The following is a 26,737-nucleotide window of genomic DNA, read 5'->3' on the forward strand; positions in this document are numbered from 1 at the left end:
AGAAATGGAAAATGAAAAATCCCAAAAGTGGGATCTTTCCACTTTCCATTCAAGTAGCTCACACACATTCCAACATATTTTCCAGTCATTAATCCAAGTATGAGCTGCAACACATGCAACAATGGTGTTTGCATGAAAGTCATACAATAAATAACTCAGTTTGGAGTGAAAATCGAGCATGCAATTGACTAAAAATTGCTGAGAAATCTTGAGGTTGAAGAAGGTCTTCAACCATGGTGATGTAGTAACCTCATCTCCAAATTCCCTTAATCCAAGCTTATTTTGAGTCCCACAACTAGGGATGTTCATTTACCCATTGGGGACCCGCCCTGAACGGGGCAAAAAATCCTTGATTAGATAGGGAATGAGGGAGGGAACGGGGATAATTTTTTGCCGTTAGCTATACGGGGATGGGGACAAGGATTATATTCCCCATCCCCGACCCGATGAATATATTATATAATTATATTTATATGATAATAATTACTTAATAATAATAATAATATATTATTATGATTAATTCATATTCCATTTACACAAATAGAATATGAGTTTATAATAATTATTATAATAGTTATAATTATAATAATTATGTTGGGTTGTCCTAAAACTCGCAGTTTGTAAAATGAAAAACATTTTCTATAATCAATATACTTATTATTGATTTCATAAATTGTATGAAAGTCTAAATCCAATAAACTAAGACCCATGACTATTGTATGAGTACTTGAACTTTATGTGGAGACATAAGAGTGGATCAGGTTCGAGTAAATAGTCAAAATGATCTATGGTACATGAATAAGGTTGGATACCTTATTCTGGTAACACCATTGGATGCGGCCTACTCTGTAGTTGTTACAAAGAGTTGTAAAGTACTACATACGAAGTGATCCTAATTCGTACATGTTATGATATGAGGAGTGGGGGCATCATATGCAATGAGTTTGTATAAGATCAGGACCAAGAAATAAGTCACTCTTACTTTATAACTCTGTTCACTATATAAGACTGACTATTTCACCTAGATGACCTAGGTAACTCGATCTTAATCCTGAGCTAACTATGAACTCCTGTTTATTGGGGATTGCCCTTAGATTTGCATAGGTGAAGGTTGGCTCAATAGTGCCAACTCAATAAGACTCCCATTTCAGGGGTAAGACTGGATAGATAGCTAGAGACATAGGGTGCAAGACGGAGTTCACGCCTACCCAATTTAGGGATAGGAGAAAGGTTGTTCTCTCAAGTACTAAATCCAGGTCTTGAATAAGGGGTCTCATTCTCTCACTGGGCTGAGAGAGTTTGGATTAGTGATTGGATCACAAATCAGTTGTTCATTAGAGGTTCAGTAAGGACTTGAGGAATAAGATGTAATCTCGGGGGTAAAACAGATATTTGACCGAGCTGTTATTACGAACAACCTTTGAAGGGTCGACTTGTTAATTATGGTTAAATCATGTGCACATAATATATCTATAGTGAGGGAAGTGCAATTATGGGTTTTAATGGAGTGATCCATTGGTTAACGAATGGGGATTAGTCTGGTCTAATGAGTTTAGCCAATTAATCTCGAATCATTGGAACCCATGATCTGTAGGTCCGCGAGGTCCCTCTACTAGCTCGTAATGGATTAGCTCTAGAGTAGCGTGACAAGTTAATCTGAAACGTTCAAATTAGAATTAAGGGAATTAGTAATTATATGAGATATAATTACATGTTTAATTTTGAGAATTAAACGGAATAGGAGAATTTATATATTTAAATATGATTTAAATATATAAAGATAGACATGTGCTAAAATTAATTTAATATTTGATATTAAATTAATTAAATTTTATTTAAAATTAATTTATGAAATTAAATTTTATTTAAAATTAATTTATGAAATTAATTTTATTTTTTAGTTTTAAAAATCAAAATGAATTTTTGGAAATAAAATTGAAAAAGAGGAAAAAAACAAAACACAAATGGAAAAATTGGGTTTTCTATTATCCATCTCCTAAGTTTCTCACACAAAAGCTTTCTTGTTTGCCTTGTCTTCTCCAAACATGAGCTACAACTCATGCAACTCTCTTCTTTGCATGTTGATCTGTAATATAATGAAAAGATTGGAGTGAAAATCGAGCATACAATCCATAGAGAATTTAAGAGAAAATTCGAGTTGAGGAAATGGTTTTTTAACAAGATTACTGCAGTGAGCATTTCTCCTTCATCCCTTGATTCAAGCTTGTTTTGAGTTCCACAACTCAATCTAGAGCACCAAGAGAATAATGGGAAAGATCTTGAGGTGGTCTGCAACAAGATTTGAAGAAGATAGCAGCTAGAGAAGGAGCTTTGAAGAAGTTCTGCAAGAGGTATGTCTTGAAACCCTTCCCCGCCCCGTGGATATCTCTACCAACAAGTTAATCCAAGGCATCAAGAGGATAGTAGGGAAGGCCTTGAGGTGGTTCACGAACTTATTTCAAGGAGATTGCAATTGAGATTCAAGATTAGTGTTTCTTCAAAGGTATGTCATGAAACCCTCTTGTTAGTTTATGAGCATGCTTTATTCAAAACCAAATTGATGAATTAGAATGCTTAATGATTCGTTTTACTTCCTCTACATATTTTCTTACTCTTACAAGTACTTTATGTTCTGAACGTCCTTAAAACGTTTAAGGTCCACTGCACTTTTCTGCTTGTTCTTTCCCATCATTACAACCTCCATGTAGTATTGTGATCTTCACAGCATATGAAAGAGTAAAACAACATACAGCGGAAGTATCAAGGATCCATAAGCTTTCTAATTCACTAATTTTAGCAAAAACTTAAGCATGCTCTTCTAAAAAAGTGGGTTTTATGAACATACCTTTGATGAACTCTTTAAGAAAATGCATGTTCAGCTGTTGTCTTCACTTGTTATCAACGTGAACCACTTCAAAGCCTTCTCTACTATGCTATTGGAGCTTTAGGCAGAGTTGTGGGACTCAAGAACAGCTTGAAGATGTGAAGAAACCAGATAAACTCACAGCAGCCTGACTAAAGAAGACAGCTTCTTCTTCAGAAAAATTTCTCTCGAAATTAGGTATTATCCTCCTCTTCAATAACTCCAATCTTCTTTATATATATTTGATAAACATGCAAAGAGATGGAGTGCATGGCTTGCAGCTCATGCTTGGAGAATCAAAGTAGAAAAGATAATGCTTTTTGTGTGAGCATAAAGATGATGATAATAGAAAAATCTCATTTTCCATTTTTGTGCAACATACAAACGTTTTTCCATTTTTTTTAAAAAAACCAAAAATGATTTTAAATCATTTTAATTCAAAATTTTATTTTCATAAATTAAATTTTAATTAATCTAATATCAAATATCAAATTAATTTTTGTACAACAATCATCTTTATATATTTAAGTATATTTAAATATTTATTCTCATGTTTCGTTGAAACTAATTGATTATTTTATACACATTTTTACTGTATTTGTCTTTAATATTCTCTAATATAATATTTTGTGTTTCAGGTTATCTGGGAGCCGTACAAAATTATTATGCATACTTTGCCTAATTTTTGTACGAATGGTCAAAACATATGGCGGACGATGAGTCCTTTCATATGTTTTCACATTGGTGAGTGGCATCTTCCTGACATGATGATAAGACAATCCGATTTTCAGCAGGATGTCCCATCGTCTTGTAATACTGAACCCATACTGCATGATATTGACCTAAGGATTGGAGATTGGTCCGAAAAAGTTGCACATTTGGTAGTGCGATGACACTATCATGCAAGGTTTATTGCAGTGGGAGTTTCTCTTGAACAGTTTGACACATATGTCACTCTATAATATATTCATTGGTATAATAATATCACAAGGCGCTACGTCACTCGTCCGGGAGCAGTTGTGGGTCATCTGGTAAATGAATGAATATTATCTAATTATTTTTAATTTAAATTTATTTTAAATATTGTCTAATTGTTTTATAATTCACAGAGATCGAACAACAGTAGACTCCGTGAGGTTGCGAATGATCTGAACCAGGTTCTTGCTATATGTAGTGACAACCAAAGCTATATGGAGGAAATTCATTATATGTACGATCAACCTATTGTTCCTCCACTAGCTCCTAGACGTAGAGGACATGTTCGGGAAGAGGATGAATTTGATGAGGTTGCACATAATATGGAAGAGTTGTCCCTTATGATGCAGACGCAGAGTCAAACTGATTATGTTAGTCTGATGATGATGATGCCAGCATTTGGTTCAAGACATTATGACTCAGAGGTTGGTCCTTTGTCTTCATACGTGTATGAACATGGTTGGGGTCGTGGAGAGCATAATGAATATTTATATTATGAAGTGCCTGCAGAGATACCAGAGCAACATCAAGAAGAACCCGAGCAACCTCAAGTTCGAAGTCGACGACGACAACCAGCTCAAAATCGACGACGTCCGCCTTGTGGGACACATCGATTTTTGTAATTATTTTTATATAAATGAGATATTTAATCTTTTATTTTTATGAGATATTATTTTTTTAATTTATTCTTTTTAGAATTTAAATAAAATGAAAAAAAAAATTTTAGAAATTGTTTTTATAAAATGGAAAATTAAAAAAAAAAAAAAAAAGAAGAAGAAAGAAAGAACAAGGACAATGTGTAATAATTAAAAAATAAAAGAAAAAGGGAAACTTGTACGGATGACCCAAAAATTGAAGTGTACTCTCGCTCTCGCTCTCAAAATCTTGCTCTCTCTCTTTTATTTTTATGAGATTATTTTTTCTTAATTTATTCTTTTTAGAGTTTAAATAAAACAATAAAATATTTTTAGAAATTGTTTTTATAAAATGAAAAAAAAAAAAAAGAAGAAGGAAGAAAGAAGAAGGTCAATGTGTAATAATTAAAAAAGAAAAAAAAATGGACATTTGTACGGATGACCCAAAAATTGGAGTGTACTCTTGCTCTCTATCAAAATCTCGCTATCTCTCTCGCTCTCGCTCTCTCTGAAAATTATGGAAACCTCTCAAAATCTCGCTCTCTCTCATATTGTCGCTCTCTCTCAAAATAATAATGGAAACCTTGGAAAAGCGAAAGGGCAAGGTTGATGGTTCAAAATTTGACCTACCTTGGTCGAATTTTGAACCCTTGACTTATTTTAAAAAAAAAAACAATATTTTTACAAATAGTTTAAAAACAACAATATTTTCCTAAATAGTTTCTAAAAGGACAATATCTTTTTAATTTTCCCTATTATCTTTTTCATTACTTTTAACTTTAATGTAAAAAATTCACTATTTAAATTTATTTAAAACCATATTCATTTAAAATTTTATATTTTAAAGATTTTTAACCACGTGCGATGCACATGTCCTAAACTAGTTTTTTTAAGATTGTACTATTTTTTTAGTACAACTTTAAGGGCCTGTTTGAGCCACTGAATTGAGATATGATGTCTAGAGCTCAAATGTATGTGGAGTACATATGTTTATGAAGTTCATATGTCTGTGTTTGGGGTGCAAATTTATTTGGTCTGAGTTCATATGTTTGTGGGGCAAAATTGAATTCATATGTCTGAGGTATCTAATCCAAAATTTTGAACTATAAGACTCCACTTGGTAACCATTTCAATTTTTATTTTTGGTTTTTGAAAATTAAGCCTATAAACACTACTTACGTCTCCAAATTTTTTCATTTGTTATCTATTTTTTACTAGTAATTTAAACAATCAAGTCAATTTTTGAAAGCTAGAAAAATGAGTTTTTAAAAACTTGTATTTGTTTTTTAAATTTGGCTAATGATTCAATCATTGTACTTAAGAACACATGTAAATCATTGTAATAAATGGAAGGGAAATAAGCTTGATTTTCAAAAACCAAAAACAAAAAATAAAATGGTTACCAAACAGGACTTAAATAATCTGATTTTATTATTTTGTTTTAAAACTTTTTTTTTATTCAAAATTCTATTTGAATAAAACATGGTTTGCGGTTTTTTCTTTTATTTTTTTTAAGTTTTTATTTTTTTGGTAATGAACAATAATTAACCCACTACGTTTCTTATAGGAAGATGACTAAATAAAATGGGGAATCAAAGAGAAACAATTTTTTTCATTCCTAATTTTTTTCAATGAATATTTTTTTCTCTTCTTCCGGTTGTTGTTTTGATTTTTCTTTGATCAATAACTTTTTTGAATTGAATCTCCCCATCATCTTAGCAGCTAATGAACTATTACCACATTTCTTCAACAATTTCACTTTCAATTCCTCCGAATTTGGAGGATCATTAGAGAACAAGTCTCAAAATTTGTCACTAATTCTTGCTAAAAAAATCTTGATTTTATGGGTTTTCTTGTTTGTTACATACTTTTCAACTACATGTATACTTTTCCAAATATTCTTAACACTCATTTGATATGTGAATTCAATTAAGTAAAAATCGATGATTTTGATCGAAGTTGGTTGTGCGAGGGTGGTCGTCAAATCTGATCATCAAGGGTGATTTTCATCAGAGTTTTGTAGCCAGAGGTGATTGTTGAAGCCTAAAGTTGGTCGCATAAAGGTGGTTGTCGGAATTGGTCATCGGAGTTCATTGCCAGAGGTGGTTGTGAAAGCCTGAAATTGGTCGTCGGAGTTGGTCATGCGAATGTGATCGTTAGAGTTAGTTGCCATAGTTTTATATAGAAGGTGGTTGTTGAAGCCGAAAATGTGGCAAGCTAGTCATCGCTAGTGGCAAATCTGTAGAATCATTGAAAATATTGGAAGAAGGGAGTGTTGGGATGAATTGGTAAAATATTCCAACTTAACTTTACCGATATTTAAAGTTAGTAGACAAAATATCTAATGGTATATTTTACCAACTCAAGTGGTAAGGAAACACCCTAAAGGTAGAGATGTCCACGGGGCGAGGCGGGGTCGAGGATGACTATTTGTGGGGATTAGGTTCCCCGCGATGATTTTTTTTACAAAAAAGAAAAATAATAATTAACTTAAATCATATATATAGAGAGAGGTTTACTTAAATAGTTACATGTCTTTGACAAATATATGATTACAATGTTTAATTTCATTATTTCTAAAAATTAAAATTAAAATATTATAACGATATATCATAATATCAACTTAATAAGACACACACATACATATGTATGAGATAAAAAATTATATATAATTAATAAAAAATTATATATAATTAATTAACTACATGTATACATTATTATAAAAAATGGTTTTTATATATAGTTCTTTTATATTTCAACTCACCGTGAACAACGAGTTATGTATATATATAACTTTATATGAAAATAAATATAACAAAAATTAGATATATATAATTTAGGCAACTGAGAAAATTCTCTCTGCTCCCTCTTCCATTTCCCGTCTAATCATTTAGGCAGAACCCGTGGATCCCATCCCTATGGGCTAAATAGACATTTCCACCCAAATCATTATTTTACTCTTACCCGTCCGATTATTTAATGTGCATTAAAATCAGACGGCGACGGAGAAAGGACTCGGTGTTATCATACAATTGGAGCCAGCAGATAAAGGCTCAGCAGGAAGAAGCTTCAACGAGCAAGAGCAAAGGTCCAGAGCTAGCTGGTGGGGAGGCTCGCAGATCTTTGACGAGCGACGAACCACCGAGTGTTGAACTCATAGTTTCCACCGCTGTAAGCCTTTTTCCCGTTGGATTTAATCGTTTCTGATTCCAAGAGGGTGAGGCGCCGGGGAATTTTGCCATGGATGCGCTCAGAAAGCAAGCCAGCAAGCTCAAGGTTCAAGTTGCAAAGCAACAGCAGGTGACTTGAAAATTACCTTGTATTTCAGTTTCTGATCTCATTGGTTAAGATCCAAAGCTGGTTTATGGTTCAATTTTTCGTTGGGGGAAGAAAGGTTAGTGTGATTGAGCTTCTCATTTTCCTTGGTAAAGGGGAGGAAAGTAAAAGTCAATGAGTTATCATAGTGGTACTGTTTCTTTTCAGGATAGTTAGCATCCCGTTCTAAACTTTAACTTCATTGATTTAATTGTCCGTTTTTCTCAGTAACTGTTGAAGATGCTGTATTTTTATTTTCCCTTTTCGATCTTTCATCTTTCCTGTATGGTAATTGGCAGTTCCATTTGATAATTTTGGTGGAGTTATTTTTCCATATTGGAACTTAGAGGAAAACATGCTGATTCCAAGTATGAAACTTCTGTTCTGTTTTCGTCCCATTATTTGGTTGGCTTAGTTAGATGCAAATTATTGACATGTTTACTTTTTTGATGTACGCATGCAGCCAATGCACTATGGTTTGAACCCTGTTTTTTGTTCTGAAAGTAAGCATATTGAACAATGGTTTAAATGTTTTCCATGTTAGGAAGATATGACTATCACGAGGCAAGAACCAAATTAACAAATGTTTTGAAGTTTATTTATTTGGTTACAGTGGTCAAAACTCAAAAGAACTTGAAAGAATGTTGATTCCTTCCTTATAAGGTTCTTACATCTTTAATTTAGCTGGGTAAAAGGACATTTGCTTTTATGGGACTTAATCATCATCTCATGTTTCGTAATTGCCTTGTGGAAAGAATAGCAGAGAATATGAAGTCTAAATGACATTTTTTTTTCTTTTTTTTTTTTTAAAATCTACTTTTTGTACTTCAGGCTGTAATAAAGCAATTTGGTGGGTCCGGCTATGAGAGTTCGGATGTGATGGTGATAGATGAGGTTGAGATGCAGAGACATCAGCAACTAGAGAAATTTTACCGATCAACTCGTGCAGGAAGGGTAACGTGTCACACGCTCTTTCTTAATAATGATTTATTAGTGTTCACATTGAATTTTGATGCCTCTCTGTTATAAAATAATTGATATGGTTTATTTATTGTCAATTGTTGGTCGTGCTACCGTGAATATGGTATTAATCTTTTGCAAATTCCCCTTTTAATGATGTTAATTAATAAGATGATGCTTGGCCAGTTTTTAATGTGAAGACAAAGTGAAGTAGAGATCTGGTATCTGTGGAGAACAATGGCTTCATGTAACCCTTAGACAACTGGAGGGTTTGTTATAAAGTTGATAGGCACCCGAGTATCTTTGCTATGATTTGATATGTATAAAAGATACTTATTTTGATGCAAGCTACGTATCTTGGGCATGGATGGCTTGTTGAGTTGAGAGGAAATTACGAGGATTGGAAATGAACCTTGCACGTGAGAGGTCATCTGTCTGAAACCCCTGGGAGCATCTCTATCTGGGGTGTATGCCGGTTTGGTGTAGTATACTTTTAATCGAAGTAATTTGATTAATTAGTTTGCTTCATGTTGACTTACAGTCTGAACCATTATAATATGCCACATAATGCATAAAACAACGCAATTAGATTGACAGGAATGATGGTTGATAGGGTCAGGATGACCTTCATCCTTGTTCCCCTCCAATTTTTTGGATTAGGGTGAGTGTTGATACCAAAAATCACACCAATGGTAAATTTGTCTTCTCGAGGAGGAGTGGCCCCAAAATCCTGCAAAAATATACAACTATGAACACCAGTGTGGTGTTGAGCCAAGTCCACCGACGCTCAAGTTAGAATCTTAGGTTGGTCGCCATTGGGTTTAAACTCATTCCCTCTAGTCCTTTATTATTTACATGACTCTATTGACCTTAGGCCAACCCATAGTGGTTAGAACGGTGTATCAAACAAAAAAATTTCTACTTTCGGGTCTTTTCTTGAGCTGGTTCTTTTCACAGCTTTCTCTTGGTGTGAATTTACTCTTCCTTCCAAAATTTAGTATTTCTCATCTTGTAGATAGGCAGGGTTGTTTTTTCCATAATTCATCTTTGGTAGTTTTAAGGCCTTCCTTCTCTATTGTTAATCTCATTAAAACAAAGAAATTCATGTTTCTCTGCCCCCCCCCCCCAAAAAAAAAAAAAGAAAAGAAAAGAAAAGAAAAGAAAGAAAGAAAGAAAAATCTACTTCAAGTTATTTATTGTTAGATGATCTCAAATGTGACACATGACACTTCGATGTTTTTCTAATATTTCTAGTGAGTTTAATTGAAACCATTTTTTCATAAGAGAAGTTTTATGATAAGTTACAAAGTTTAGGGCATTGTCTTGTTGTGTGGAAATTTCGTCTCAGCTCTTTGGATGTGATATTTCTAATATCAATTATCTAGAATAAAAGGACTGCCGCCTAATTTGGGGATTTTCTTTCTTTCTTTAGGATTTCCAAAAAGATATTGTTAAAGCTGGAGAAGCATTTATAGCCATAGGTTATAGGCATATTGAGACAGGTAAAAGTTCTGCAATGACATTATGTTTTGATCACATCACGTGATTGTAAAATACAAGATTTGATGTATCACCCTTATGTTGGAAAATTCTATTAACTCAACTTTATCAAAATTGCTTTCATGTTTTTCTAAATATTTAATCCCCGTGTTTGTCAGGTAACAAGTTATCTGAGGATTGTTGCAACTATGGAGCTAATAATATCAATGAAAATATATTGGCAAAGGCTTCATCCATATATGGCGATGCTCGTAAGCATGTGGAGAAGGAACAGGAGGACTTGATCAAGCTTTTATCTTCACAGGTTGGTGCGAATGCTGTTTAACCTATTGTGTTTGAAGTTGCATCGTTGCACAGAAACTTAACATCTGCCAATTTTGTTAAATGTGTTCTTGATTTTTTTTCCCCCTACCTAAGTTGACAAGTTAAGGATGGTAATATAATTTCAGCAATCGTAATATATCTTCTATTTGTCTCTCCCACTTAATAAATTTAAATCTCTCAAGTATATGGAAACGGGATCGCTCTGATGTTGCTCAGAAGCATCCATAATAACCCAGGCATACTTTTATGTCAGCCCTTTCAAATCTTTTGGACCATCTCACCATATATCCAATATCAGTTTATTAGCTGAATGAGAAGCTACAATTCTGTAAAATTTGTGGTTGTCATTATTATTTTAATATTTTTAATATTTAAATTGATGTAAATAACATCCAAAATGAAACTGTCATGGTTGGGACTGGCTTATTCCCCCCTCCTTCTCTTTTGTTTATGTTTTTATATTTAATTAACAATTAATTTAACATGGAACTGGTTGACTTTTCAGATTTTAGATCCCTTGAGAGCTATGATTACTGGTCCACCTCTAGAAGATGCTCGACATCTTGCTCAACGTTATAGCCGTATGAGACAGGAAGCAGAATCACTGGTACTAAAAATTTTCATCTTATTCATCAGTAATATGCAGAAGCAGATTCACTTTTATTATTCTTTTTTCTTCTATGGACTTTCACGTTTGACTGTTTCTTGTATTTGAAAATATATAAGTTTGTAAATTATGTTGTCTTCTCAATTATTATTCAGGCAGCAGAAATTTCCAGAAGACGAGCACGCGTGAGGGAATTTTCTAACCCTGAAAATGTTGCAAAGCTACATGCTTCAGAAGCAAAAATGCAGGAACTTAAAGCAAACATGGCAGTTCTTGGGAAAGAAGCTTCAGCTGCGTTAGCTGCTGTTGACGCTCAGCAACAGAGACTTACTTTGCAGAGGCTAGTTGCAATGGTGGGTTTGGATCTGATTTTAATTTGGACAAAATATAATGCAAAGCATACAGTAATTAGTTGATATATGTTAATTTTATGATTGGAGTACTGCGATGAGTTTGATATCAACTATGAATATGATGCTATTGTTTTTGAAGGTTGAAGGGGAAAAGACGTATCATCTTAGAGTAGCTGCTATCCTTGGGGAGGTTGAAACAGAGGTTAGTTTCTCTTGTAACTTTTGCAACATCTACCACCCTAATTAACTTATGTGTTGTTTTGTTCTTTTGTTCAGATGGTCACAGAGAAACAACGAAAAGAATCAGCGCCCCCTTTGATCTCATCAGAAAACCACTCAACGAAATCATCATTCTTTCTGGCTGAAGTATGCTCCTCACGAACCATTAGTGCGACTGTTTGAACCATCCACTTTTTATTTTATTTTTCAACTATTCTTTCTATCTTCTACCATGTGAAGGAGAAACACAGTTTGTTTCTAGGACCGGTGCTGCGTCAATACTTTACCTATTTTAGCACCACTTTCTTCATTGTATAGTTCCTTTAATGTGAACTTGGTTCTTGAATTGCTCCACGATATCTTTCCAAGTTACTGGTTTACAGCCACAAAGAGGATGATTGAAGTAGGGAGATTTGAGTGCTTTAAACTTGTGCTGACTACCCAATTATTATATCTGGGATCATATGATTTGCAAGTCACAGTCAAATCATTTGGCTAGTTCTTTTAGCTGTCTTACTATGGCGTGACTACTCCTTTGATTTTGATGGAGAAAATTAGAAATAAGAAGTCAAAAGTCAATGTTTGTGGGGAAACAAAAGTCATTATGGAAGGAGTGACATTGGTCCCATTTTCTCAAACAAGAGTTGACATGTGTTCTGCAGTGACCTATTAGGTGATAAGCCTGATGGAGATATAACTAACATTTTGCAATATCAACAATCTCTGTCCTTTTGTTCTGGTTAATCAAAACTTTCTAATAATTGGTTCGCTTGAGTCGGACTTTGCTAAACCTTCCCTAATATAACCTCAATTTTCTTTTTCCCTAGAATGGCCCTTAGATATGCAGTTTTCTTAATTGCTCACGATTTATAAATCTTTTGTAATTTCTGCAGGCGGTGCATTCTTTTAATGCTGAGTCTGAGAAAGAACTGAGCTTGTCCGTTGGTGACTATGTCGTTGTACGAAAGGTACTTATTTCCTTGGGAAAATTTTCTCAATTTGTTTGTTTTCAAGTTTGTAGAAATATCATAACCTGTGAGTAGAAAGATTTATGAAGCAGAGGACATAATTGCTTTTTTTTTTTCTTCAGAAACCTGGCGTTAGTACTTAGTTCTATAGTGTTAGTTCTCCATTATCAGTTTTTGTCCTCTATCTTGTCTATTCAAATGATCCAGTGACAGAAAATTGTCACGTAACCTCATCTTCTTGTTGGTCACCAGTTTCTATGAGCTAATACCAGTTAATCAAATTATTAGTTTGGATCTTAAATATGCTCGACTTTTATTATGCTTTCTCTTATTCAATGTGTAATGTGCAGAACTAAAGGTTGCTAGGGTATTCTTTATTTATTAATTTGTCAATGGTTGTGATGTTTCCAATTTTGAGCAATATGGACATTCGGTAATTGTTATGGTCTAAGAGCATCATGGATTGATGGTGTACTGGATAGACCAGATCATAAATTTAAAAATTCCTCAAAATTATCATATAGTAAAAGTTTGGTCCCTCAGTGTAGCTTCTCTTTGATTATAAGAGTGGATAATATGTTTGTTGAAATAGTGTTGATGCTCTCACTTCTCGCTCATTTAGATGGTTTTCCAAATTTGGTTCTTTGTCATGGATTGGCGGTGTTGAGTTATTAGTATTCTTAATGGAAATAAGACACAGCCAAAGATGTTATTTTGAGAAAAAATATTACATAAAAAAGAAGTTAAATACAATTTGTTATGCTAGAACACCTTAGTCCATGCAATTTAATGATGGCATATGTTCTGTTAGGCTGTCAAGTTAGGACAACACATTTGTTATGCGAACTCTATCTTAAACATTTGTTGAAATGTTAAAGCAAAATGGTATTATTCTGATATCGCCTTTGGTTGAGACGTGATAATCAAGACAAATCTTTCTCCAACAAGAAAGAAATGGCTATCCAATCTTTGTTTTTCTGTGTTAATCTACTTGCATTAGATGATTTATTATTATTATTATTATTGTTTTCCATCCTAAAATACAGACTTGTGATTAAGTTCTTTGCTCCTTATGATTTTGGAGATGAAAAGTAGTCTTGAACAGTTAACCTATTCCATGTCCTCCAGCTTTTAAATTTACGCTCCCAAAGGAAACTGGGAAAGTAAAACTCGTGGAATCTATTATATATGCAGGTGAGCCCTACAGGGTGGTCAGAAGGAGAATGTAAAGGTAAAGCTGGTTGGTTTCCATCATCATATGTGGAGAAACGCCAGAGGATTCCAACAATGAACTCCGTTCCTGAAGCATTTTAATTCTCATCTGAGTGCATGTTCCACAGTAGGCTTCATTCAGGGTGGTAAGCAACTTGATCCAACTGTTCACATTTATTGGTTTCTAATGTCAATTAAATTTTATGTATTCTTTTCTCAACATCGTTGTTTAGATGTGTTCTTGTATAGTCATTCTTTTTGTCTCCTTTCTTGAAAGAGATATGATACCATTGCATGAATATGCAACCTTAGCTATTCATATTAACAAAAACAATCAATGTGATCTATTTTAACTTGCTGTGTAATATGTCTATTATTATGTGGAGTCCAATAACTGAGTTATATTTAGCATTTATATTGTTTTGTTATGTATATCTTGAACATGAATTGTGGAGGTCAAATCATGAGTGTTTAAAGGGTTGATGAAAACGAATTATTTACAGTCATGATAAAAATTAGAATGATAAAGATAGTGATATGAACCGCCTAGGCTTCAAAGTTATTATTTATGTTTTCTTTAATAATTTAAATATAGTTTAATTATTTCCAATTTTATCCTTTATAAAACTAATTACACAAGGGTTTTTTTTTTTTTTTTTTTTTTTTGTCATTGTATTAAGATCAATGATGTGACACACATTTGGGTTTTGTGAGACTATCTAAAACCTGATGATTAGATTATACGATCAAAACATTTCGAGTTTTGGGAATGATATTCCCCCGTGTTGATGACAGATTCAACATCTTTCTTTACAATTTTTTTTATCAAGGGTTGCATGTTTAAACTTTTAGGTAAGGTTGATCACTTTACTTGTGAAGTGTTCATACCTTGAGTAGGGAAGTAGTTCTCCTTACCTCATGGTTTTCGATCACAAGGTAACCTTCTTTAACTCTTCATGGAGAATTATGTTGAATCGATTTTGGAGGTTTTAGAATTTGTTATTAGGAGATTAAATAACCGAAGGGTTCCTAATTTTCAACTCCTATGTGGTTCATATTAGATAGGGTTGAGATATAAAAAAAGATATGTTGAAACTCTATTGAGGATTTCACATCGAAAAAGTCGAGGAATTCCACTATATTTATTAGAAACACAAATTACTTCTTTCATCGTCAATTGGTTTGAGATAGAATCTTATATTATCTAATACTGTATCATAGTCTATGAAGTCAATTTAAACTAACTTAGCGATAGAAGTAAATGCAAGAAAATATTGGTTATCTTGTTCTATCTACGAAGTTATTAGAGTTGTGCTCCAAGTAAATAGACAATAAGGGCCCATTAGGATTAATTTAATAAAAAAAATCATTTTTATTTAAACACTTTCGATCAGAATACATTTCAAAAGTTATTTTGTGGGGTTTGCCAAACATTCTATTTTTTAAAAAAAACAACCTACTTTTTAAATTAAACACTTGAAAATGTATTTCAAACCCATCTTATAAATGTCTGAATGAAAATTTTCCTTTTCAAATGGGTAATCAATGAACACAAGATTGAATGTTTCGAGCGTCAAAAGGAAGAACAAATTTTTGCCTTTCCACAAGATACAACATTGGCGAGAGACCGAGGTCCAAGAAAACTCAACCTTTTTGCGATATATTTCTCTTCAAGATTTTTATTGTTCAATTTGCTCATAGATGATAACGAGAGAGTTGGAAAGGCAAGCCCATATTAAATACATATTCGTTTTTGATAATTGGTTTCTGAATTCTATCATCCGAATAGGAGAAATATTGGAAGCAAAATTCAAATTTTATGTTTTCAACCTTTAAATTTGAAATTTAATGTGCAAAATTAGGATTAAGTGCTTAAATAGAGTGGTTTTATAAAAATATTGGTAAAAAATCGAAAAGTTGGAGGATTATCACCGAAGATGACATTTTGTTGTCTTTATTCAATTGCATCTTCATAACACTGCATTATTTTGTCAATGTTGGGTTGCACGATATGACTTATTTCTTGACTTCTTGCAACTAAGAGGCAAGAGAAGTGCTCCATTTTCTTCTCGTTCTCACTCTAGCATCCACTCAAATTCTCGCTAACTATCTTGTCGATCCTGTGCTCACTCAAACTTTTTCTCTTCACCTGGTCTTTTCGTTATCCTTCTCTTACCAATCATATTGCTTCTGTTCTCATTTTTTGTGAATATCTTGCTTTCTGTCCCTTAATATCTTGGTTTTGCTCTTGTTATCTTGCTCTCGCTCTCGTACCCGCTAACTCTCTCTTCACCTAGTTTTCTGGTTATCACTCCCTCTCGTGATACTCACTCTTTGCAACATACTCCACCTTTGTCTTCAAAAAATCTTAGCACACTTTCGTCTCTCAAACTTCCACTTTATGCCACTTTTAAAAATCTCCAATTACCTTAGATTAAGTGACCATATTTGAATATTCATGTGAAGGTAAATGATGTTTGGTTGAAAGCTTAAACTTGTAATTTAATCAAAGTTGTTGTAGACGCTATATTTGAAATCGAACCCAACATAAAGAAATACGGGTTCAGGTTCGGGGTCGATGGGGATTGGGTAGGATAAAAGGGTGTGAAAATGACCTTTTCACCCAAAGCACATTGAATAAGAATAGTGTCACCTCAGGAGAGACATCCGGGCGATGAGGTCGCCGGTAGTGGTCCGAGTGTCGAAGAAAGCAATGTTTTTGTCTCTTTAATATTGTCTGTTATTAAGTACAGTCCTTCTTTTGAAGCTTTGTCTTTGTTCTGTTACCATCCAACACCACACCTTTCCATCCATTCATCATTGCCATCCTTTGCATCAAAACATTTTTACTTAAACAAAATAATAATAATAATAATTAATAAATAAATAATTGTCCCTACAATTTTAAAAGAATGAATTTAGTCCCAATAATTTATAAATAGAATCTAACATTTATGTTTAATAAATCATTCATATATATGTATATAGTTTTTACCATAGAGATTATTTGTAAGGTCTTAATTAAGGAGAACTATTTATGATGTTTTATCAAATCATATAGACTACATTCTAATTTTTAAAATTAGAGTGACTAAATTCTAACTTTCTCCAAAATTATAGGTACCAAATTTATAATTAATAAAAGAAAAGTCTCAAAATAAGTGTGTTCGGTAGTCAATTTGAATTATGTTTTATGTATTTATATTTATTGATTTTATTCACACGTGTATATAATGTATGTTTTTTTTAAAGGGTAATTGTTTTAAATAGTAAAATTGTTAAAAATATTTTCAAATATGCAAAATGGCATAACGCGATAGACCGTAATAGATATTTATTAGTGGACGATAGATAGTGACATTGTACTATATTTATAAATAAGTTAGTTCATTTTTCTTTACTTGAAAATAACTATTTTTTAAAAAACTATTTTCAAATTTTATTGTTCAATTAATGCAACTATTGAAAATGGTCTTGTTTGGTAACAATTTCTTTTTTATTTTGGTTTTTGAAAATTAAGTCTATTTCCTCTCCATTTATTACAATGATTTGAATCTTTCTCAACTATAATAGTTGAATTTTTAGCCAAATTTAATTCCAAAAACTACTTTTTAAAAGCTAAATTTTTGTTCTCAAAATTTGGCCTGGTTTCTTTAACCTTAGTAAAAAGTAGATAACAAAAAGAAAAAAATTGGATGATAAAGTAGTGTCTACAGACTTTTAATTTTCAAAAACAAAAAACCAAAAACTAAACGATGTCTACATTTTATGTTTTTATTGTACTATATTCTGACTTTGAAAATTTAAAACGTAGATTTATATTAAGAAAAATTTATAACTTTAATAAATATAATATTTCATATTATAAATTCAATTCAATTTTGTTAAATTAAAATATGTAGAATATAATATATTATAAATGATTTGGTATCGTAAAATGTTTTAACATAAAATATGTTCGTAAATTAATTAATACAACATTATTTTCAAACTAATGTTTTAGTTCAAATTCATATACTCCACTCCATTTATTGGAGGGTGTCATGTTTACTCCACTAAACTTATTTTTTTTTTACGAGTTTACTACTTATATAAAATGGAGATCAAACCATTGATTTTTTAGATGGTAATTGATTTTTTATTTATTGTGTTTAAATTAAATGGTTAAAATTATAAAATTTTTATTGACTTTTTTTTTAAAAAAAAAAATACTTAGATTGATGAATATATTTTAGGACAATATCAATTTATACGTTTGAATTTGGGGTTGCATCATTTCAAACTTAAATTTTTGATGATGTATCAATTTAAACTCCAAACTAATAATCATGTAAATTTAAACCTTGAACTTTCATACGTATGTCGATTTAAACCCTAAACTTTCACAATTGTATCAATTTACACTTTCCTTTAGATTTAGTTTTAGTTTTAAAATATCATCCAAAATATTTATTTTTTTTCAATAAACTTATAAATTGTTATAAGTGGATCGATTTAGTACCTTTATTAGGATTATGTTTGAGAATCGTCGAGGCATAAATTCCTATACATGTGTAGATTTCTACAAATGTAAATTTAACAAATTGATTATTATAATTTAAATGGACAATTTTCAAATAGATCTTAACTGAGAGTCTAAATTAATTCGCTTTTGTAAATATAGAGATTTAATTGATATAATTATAAGTCTCATCCGATGTTTATCCAAATAAAACATAATGAATGATGTAAATTTATACACTTATGAAAGCTCAAGATTTAAATTGATATATTTGTGAAAAATCTTGGTTTAAATTGATATAATTATTAGTTTAGAACTCAAATTAATACAACCCCAAAAGTCCAGGATTTAAATTGATACAATTATTAGTCTAGTGTTTAATGAAACAACTCCTAAAGTTCATGGGTATAAAATGATATTTGTCCAATATTTTAAGTATAGGTATCAAAATAATGAAACACACTGGTAAAAGTAGGACTAGGACTAGCTTTGATAAGTTAATTTTTCAAAATAAATCAATCCGGAGGATAACTAAGGCCCCGTTTGATAATCATTTGGTTTTTTATTTTTGTTTTTGAAAATTAAGTCTATTTCATTTACCTTTCTTACAATGATTGCATCTTTCTAAAGTACAATGGTTGAATTCTTAGCCAAATTTAAAAAACAAATACAACTTTTTGAAAGCTACTTTTTTTTTTAGTTCCCAAAACGTAGCTTTGGTTTTTTAAACCATTGGTGACAAGTAAATAACGAAGAAAAAAATTGAAAACAAAAAAAAAATGGTTACCAAATGGGGCCTAAACTACCTAAATTTTATATGAATTAGGACTAGCTTTTATAAGCTATTTGTTACTAGTACTTAAAAATGTAATTATATAAACTAAGGCCATGTTTACCAATTCTTAACAAAAATTGGTGTAATCGAATTCTATTGACAAATCAATCATAATGGACCTCGATCGCAAATGTAATTAGATTGCTTTTGATTGCATTTATCTAAGATTAAGAATTTTGTCAAATTTACTGTTACCGTTATGGTTACCTTTACCTCTGAGAGTTAAACCGTAATGGTAATAGTAACAATAACAGTAAATGTGTCAAAATTCATATTTTTTTTTCCTCTGAAATAGTTAACAATAATGGTAATGACAACAATATGACATAATTTTCAGACATAATTCAATTGATCACCTCACGCTCGTTATTCAAATTACATTACTTGATTATAAATTTTCAACTGTAGACCACCTGTCAAAACGAATGTGGTATGCTAGTAAACACTAACAAACGTTAAAAAAAAAAAAAAAAAAAAAAAAAAAAAGGTTCCACTTTCCAAATTACCTTTTATTTATTGTGATACAACTTCCGTAAATGTGGCCTAAATCAAAACAAATCAGACAATGAGACTTAAAAAAACCGAATTAGGTTATAAAGGAAAAAAATATGTGTAACCCCTATTATGAAATATTTTGATGGTAACTTAAAATTGTGTGTTGATTCAAATTTTTTATCAAGTCATCTAAAAATTACTCCAATTCTTTTAATCATAACATTTAAATATATATATATATATATATAAAGGAGTACTTTTAAGTATATAGTTTAACCATAAAAAAGGGACTATGTAAGGTTTAAAATATCGATATCAACAGAAACGTCAAGGTCTTAGTTTTATGAAACGTAGATCAAAATATCAATAATATGTCAATGTCGATTGATACGTCTAGAAAAACTAGTCTTTAATACGTGTTTTCATGCAACGTTCCTATTTTGTTTCCATTTTATAAATGAGATTGATTTATTCTACTTGATTTGTTAAACTATCTTCATACATGTTTGATAATTATTTAATAACAATAAAACCAATTGTCTAAGGTTCAAAATAAGTTTATGAAACATTAAATTTATTTTGTACGTTTAAAGGCGAGTTTTGAAGTTATTTCAAACCAAACATAAAAGTGAATTTAACAATTTTAAAATCACTTCCAAACATGCACTTTTATCTCCCATGAAATAATTTTTCACCCAATTATTGTTTAAGAAACCAATAAATAGTGCTTAAAATTTAAACTAACCTATCACTATTTTTAAACCAATACTACTTTGCAGCCTTTACAAAAACAAAAACAAAGTATACTAGTTTACCATACTAACTATATTTTTAATGAAAAAAACTAGAGATGTTAACAAATTTTCAAAACCAATTTTAAACCGTTAAGTAAATGATAATTTTGATATTATATAATAGATAATAATTAAAACCGTACAAAAAATATATTTTTATTCTACAATTTCTAATCCTTTACAATTGTGAAAACCATATTGTTATTAATTTTGTGTATTTATTTGTTGTAAATTAATTTCATATTGATAGCTCAGTTTATTGTAAGAGTTTGTTTTTTTTTTTGTTTTGTTTTGTGTTTTTTTTTTTAAATTATTAATAACAATATTAAAAGAGAGGGCATCGAAATAGTTATTTCAATTATTCACTTTATTAAAAGGTTAGAAACACATCTTTAACTTTTAAAAACATTGAAATTTTCTCGATTAAAAATAACTTTATACAAACAAAATAAACATACTTTTTAATATTCATAGCTCTTTATATTCCAATTTAAATAAAACTAATTAAATCATGGATATTTCATTATTATTCAATATTTAACTTAAAAACTAACTATTTCACACCGATAAAAAAAATAGTTTTAGCTAGATTTATAAATATTAATGTTAAAACATTGAAGTTATCATGAAGGAATGTTAGAATAAGTTCAAAAAAAATGTTTTAAATTGTTGTCATTATTATATAAAAGGTTGAAATAGTTTCATAATTGATAACACTCGATTTTTCTTTTTGATAGAAACTTTCCTTCACAAAACTCAATTTATAGTTATCACATGGCCCTTTTTAAAGATAAAGTATATTTAAAAATATTTATATTTTATAGTAAAAAGTTTCAAAGTACAAAGTATATATATTTTTTAATTTTTTTTTTTACTATAAATTGTAAATATTTTTTTTTTATTTATAAAAATTTCTCTTATCTCATATGTTAGAAAACTTGGAATTTGAAGTGTACTTATCTACGAAATTAAAAAACTAAAAGAAATTAAAAACGCATTTCCACAAAAGCAAATAATTGATATTAATTATAGGGAGTAAATATAAGATGAGGATGGAGTTCAAAGGATTGAGGAGAATAGGACGAGAGAAGAAACTTAGTGACGTCTTTTAATTAAATTTTTAGCGGCGGATCTAGAAATCTTGTATAAGAAGACGCTATGTAATAAAAAATTATAAAGAAATGTTAAAAAAAAATATAGCTCTATAGATTAACTAATTTAATAAAAATTACCATTGTTCTGTACAAATTTTCATGTTTTGAAATTGATCTAAATTTCATCAATGAAAAAATATTATTGTGAGGCTAACAAGGACTTTGTTGTATATATGTTCCAAAAATTTGATCTTGAATATTATCATTATATCCATAAATTTAAATTCTTAAACGAGAATTTGTAGTTCTCTTAAATTGATTTGTACATAGAATCTATCAAAGTTAGAGATTTTTAAGATGATGACTTTGTGGTCTTTATTATTATTTTTCTTTTAAAATTTCTCCTCTCCATATTGATATAGAGTTAACTCTATAAAAGTATTAATAATAAAAATATTATGTTTTATTACATCGATTATGAAAATTAAAAAGATTGAGAAGAATTTGAAGCTTATGTATGATATGTATATCCCAAATAAAAATTATTTTGTACCTTTAATTCTGAAATTAATTAAAATAAATATATACTAAGTAATAAAAATTTGAAAATTACGTAAAAAAAAAAAAGTGAATGATTCGTTTTCAATAGAATGTTGCTGAGATTTGAAAGTGGAAATTTATGTTAAGAAAATATCTATGATTGAAAGAAATTGCTTATGAGTTTTTCTTCTTTAAAATCTTTGTTGGGATGACGGTTAGAAATTTTAGGTTAAAAGGTTGTTTTTTTTAGAAAACCTATTTTTTTTTAGAATACTTAAATTATTTATTTAGACAGCGCAACATCTACTATACACTCTAAACTTAAATTGTTTTTGAAAAAATTACCTTTTTAGTTCTAATATGTGCATTTGGTCTATCAATTTTCAAAACATATCTTTTTAGTTCCCGAATTTTTTAAAATAAGTTCATTTGGTCCCTAAATTTTCAAAATATATTTTTCTAGTCTGTGAGTTTTTAAAACTACATTTAAAAAGTCATGCATTAATTTTTGGTTATTATTATTATTTTTTTTAAGATTAGCTCTTCTCTCTAAAATTATTTTTTAAACATATTTTTGTTATTCAAAATTTCATACAATTGTTTAAAGTGAAAATAAAAAATAGTTTAGGGATCTTTTAAATCCATTCTTAAAAATTTTGGGACTAAAAATGTACAATTTGAAAACTCAAAAACTAAATACACCGATTCTAGAAAGTTAGAGATTAAAAAAGTATGTTATGAAAACTACGACAATTGGCATTTGACAACAATGCTACACACTACACAAGATTCAATTTTAAAATAAATTAAATTTCAAAAAGTGCTTGGGGAGGAATTGAATCCACAATATACAAATCTGTGTGTGCCCCCTTATCACTATATCATCTTCAAATTTTGACGATAATATTGATTTTACATGCATATATTTGTAGATATTACTCAACTTTATATTAAACATTCAAAAAACGACAAGTCGAGAGAGAGGAGGGGACATGTACCTCCCTGGCTCCTACGTGGTTCCACCGATGGTTACATGTTTTTTTTTGTTTGTTTGTTTTTTTTGATAGAGTGGAGTAATAATATCTTAATTGCTTTGCTGTTTTTTTAAGTTAATTGTTTTGCTAGTTTTGTTAGTATTTGAAAAGGAAATGAAAAGTTCAACGTGTATTATTAATAAATGGAAAATGAAGGGTTAAATGCGTATTATTAATGACACATTTAATACCCATTTTTAAGGTTAAGATAAGTATTACAAAAATATATAAGGATAAAATTATCCAAAAAAGTTCCTTCTACCTTCGTACCTTTATATATATATGTATAATTCAAATAAATATTTGAATAAGTAAATAAATATTTTACTCCGTTCTAAATTAACATGCTAATTATCATTAACATCTATATTAACACAATTTTGTTGATTGTTTTTTCATCATTTTTAAAATTTTTATGTGGATGCCAAACTTATAAAAATATCAAAATATTAATGAAAAAGTAGAATATATATATTTTGAAAATAATGTGAAATTTAATAGGACTATTTTTTAAATATAAAAGAATGAATCAAAATATTTATAAAATATAGTAAAATTTTAAAATTATCAACGATAGACGTTGATAGACTTAGCATCTATCATTGATGGTTCTAAAATGTTGCTATATAAATATTTTCTAACAATTTTACTATTTGAAATAATTTTCTAATTTAATACCCCGATATATATATATATATATATTTGAAAAGTAATACCATGATATCTCTATTGAATGAATGCTGTATAGCATATAGTTGCATTAAAACGTAGCGGGGAGGGAAAATAGAAAGCCGCTGACTTTATATTATCACACATACATTAGCGGGTTTAAACTTTACTTGCGCTTTATACGCACGCGTTTTTAGAGTGGTGCAATTCACGCGCCATTCACATCCAACCGCTTCACGACTCATCACGCGCCATTTATTATAGCGAGTGGGAAAATTTCTTTCATATATATATCAAAACGCTGCGTTTTGTTAAAAAAAGGGCGGGGATTTATTTTCAAAACCAAACCAAATTAAGCCACCTCGGATAAGATAAAAATAAAAACATAATTATATATATATAAAACAACACCAATTGCCGTCTGTCTCTGTTGCTTTGTCTAGGAGGTCGTGCGGTAGAACAAAACAAAAACAAAACAAAACAAACCCACTCTCGCTCCTCTCTGCTGATTATTCAATCGCCATTTTCCTTAAACCCCAAATCCCCTTCTCTCCCTCTGTCAAATTTTAGGGTTCAAAATGTTCTCCTGTCTTTTGCAAGCTCAGCTCCGATCCGCCCATGGCGTTTCTTCCACTTTTTTGGAGTTTACTAAGCGCCGGTTTATGCCCCCAAGGTAGTTTCATTTGATGTCTTTGAAGAAAATATTTGTCTTTCGATTGACTGCATTTGTCGTTTTTTTTTTTGTTTGTTTGTTGTTGTTGGGGGGTGGGGGTTGGTTAGGTTTTTGGGTTTTGGTTCTAATCATTTGGGGTTGTTTTGTTTGAGGTTTAACTGTTTGATTACATGTCAAGGATGAAGAGAAAGTGGTTGCAATTGTAGCTTGGTGGAGCACTAAAACATTTTGTGTGTGTGGATTTATGGTACTTTGTATTTTATATCTGATGATTCGTGTTTGTTCATGTTTGAAATGCTTGGAGCTGAATTGGATGTTGAATTTAGCAATTTTTTATGTTGTTGTTGGTTTTGGTTTCTTTGATCGGTGGCATTGCACATTTGGGGTTATCTGCCTACTAGTTTCTGATTATATGAAGAATTGTGTTTGTGCTTATCATTAAAAATAATATGGGGTTGCTAGCAGAAAACTCTGTGATTGGTTGGGAATTGGGACAATTTTTACCCACCTTGCTTGCAGAGCTTCAGACAGACTCCAAAGTCTATGGAAAGAAATGATGTGATGTCCTAAGACATTTTTTCTCACTGTATTGCCTTGTTGGGTTTTCTGTATTGTGTTATGAAGTTTGGTGAGCTTCATTTCAAAGAGGAATTTGAGATCAATGATGAAATTTTCTTTCTTTCTGTCTAACATTAAGCTATGTGCTTTATGTATTAAAGTAAAAATATAACTAAATTTACCATACTCACCCCGCTTAAGTTTTTAGGTTGTTTCATGATTTATCATGGTTTAGAGCAAAAGGTTGTGTTGTGTTCATTGAACATATGTTATGTTATTTCTTACCTACTTATTATTGATTTCTACTCAATGGACTTTCAACAATTTTCCAATCCCACAAATGAGAGGACTGTTAAAATATTAAATTGACCGTTATCCATAAGCTCAAGCTTTTAGTTTTGATTAGTAATTTAGCATCTTTGACAAGGCTGTTCTGTTGTATTGTACATTGAAGCTGTAGATAATTTTGCTGTTTTACTCCGCAAAAGGGAAATAAAATCCTACAAAGAGGACGTTTCTTTCTATATTTGTTGTCAGAGTCATGATTCAAAGATCTGTTTTTACTGCTAACTTCAAAAGTTTTAAGCAATTGTCTTTGGTTAATTCTCATTAGTAAGGAGCGTTGTGGTTTCTCTTTAGAGTAGGATTGCTCTTAAAGTAGTTGTTAAGGTCTTACATAAGATTCAAGGTATTTATGATACTTGAGAAGATCTACGGCTTGTTGTTTGGTCTTTTGTTAGGTTCTATGTCTCCCTATGAGCTTTTGTGACGAAGCTCTTTCATAATTACTTGTTAGGTCTCATTTTACTTGACTGAAGTCCTTTTCTTTAGTTTGACTCTCTTTCCTTTTTAACTCGATTTTTTCTTGTTTTCACTGCTAATTTCAAAAATTGTTAAGCAATTGTCTTTGGTTAATTTCCTGTTCTAATTGTTTTAACAAGAGAAGGAGCATTGCGGTTTCTCTGTAGAGTAGGATTGTGTACATAAAGTAGTTGTTAAAGGTCTTACATAAATTTCAAGACATTTATCATGCTGGAAAAGATCAACGTCTTATTATTTGGTCCTTTTTTTTGGTTTTATGTCTCATTGTGGCCTTTTGTGACCTTTTTTTTTTAAAAATTACTCGCTAGGACTCATTTTACTTGTCTGAGGTCCTTTTCTTTAGTATGGCTTCCTTTCTGTTAGGACTTGGATTTTTTTGTAAGCCCTTGTATTCTTTCAATTTTTTTTAATGCACTACCACGGTCGTTGATATGAATGTTGCTGTCTTGATTCCCATTATTGGCCTCCATGCTCAATGAAGTGCTTTGATGAATTTCCTCTTTCTTGAAGCTCAAATTCTCTGTATTTCAATGTGTGGTAGGTTGAGACATGGAAGCCATAGTTGGTGTAAGATTGATGCAGCCTGTTGAGTGATTGGAAGAAGGCAGTGTAGGGGATTTTGTGCATCGGTTAATATTTCAGGTTTGGCAGAGGGAATGAAGCCACTGGTCCGCTGAGCATAGTGATGTATGTAATACATTGATATTTTTGTAAATTGATCTGATTTCTTCATATCAATTTCAATTTCCATATCTTCTTCATCTTTTGACCTTTTTCTTTGCCATTCTCTA

The 26,737-nt window shown here is 30.8% G+C and overlaps 1 protein-coding gene and 1 long non-coding RNA gene across 5 annotated transcripts; both read left to right on the forward strand.

Moving 5' to 3' along the window:
- Nucleotides 1–7,286: 7,286 nt before the first annotated feature.
- LOC120083378 (SH3 domain-containing protein) lies at nucleotides 7,287–14,296 on the forward strand. 4 transcript variants are annotated; one of them, XM_039039118.2, is made up of 10 exons: nucleotides 7,287–7,773; nucleotides 8,620–8,742; nucleotides 10,181–10,250; nucleotides 10,407–10,552; nucleotides 11,078–11,179; nucleotides 11,335–11,532; nucleotides 11,672–11,734; nucleotides 11,809–11,898; nucleotides 12,645–12,719; nucleotides 13,914–14,296. In XM_039039118.2, the coding sequence occupies exons 1-10, from the start codon at nucleotides 7,714–7,716 to the stop codon at nucleotides 14,031–14,033; spliced, it is 1,047 nt and encodes a 348-aa protein (XP_038895046.1). In that variant the 5' UTR covers nucleotides 7,287–7,713; the 3' UTR covers nucleotides 14,034–14,296. The 4 variants fall into 4 exon arrangements, with proteins under 4 accessions (XP_038895046.1, XP_038895047.1, XP_090172246.1 ...); XM_039039119.2 differs by having other exon boundaries at nucleotides 7,491–7,867; XM_090316120.1 differs by lacking the exon at nucleotides 7,287–7,773 and adding an exon at nucleotides 8,093–8,156 and having other exon boundaries at nucleotides 8,252–8,742.
- A 10,020-nt stretch (nucleotides 14,297–24,316) lies between these two features.
- LOC120083471 (uncharacterized) lies at nucleotides 24,317–26,707 on the forward strand. The gene is made up of 2 exons (XR_005483430.2): nucleotides 24,317–24,566; nucleotides 26,488–26,707. It is a non-coding gene; the product is annotated as an uncharacterized LOC120083471 (long non-coding RNA).
- Nucleotides 26,708–26,737: the final 30 nt, after the last annotated feature.

Source organism: Benincasa hispida, chromosome 8 (assembly GCF_027475165.1).
Source record: "Benincasa hispida cultivar pf3 chromosome 8, pf3_genome.v1.1, whole genome shotgun sequence".
NCBI classification, from domain to species: domain Eukaryota; kingdom Viridiplantae; phylum Streptophyta; class Magnoliopsida; order Cucurbitales; family Cucurbitaceae; genus Benincasa; species Benincasa hispida.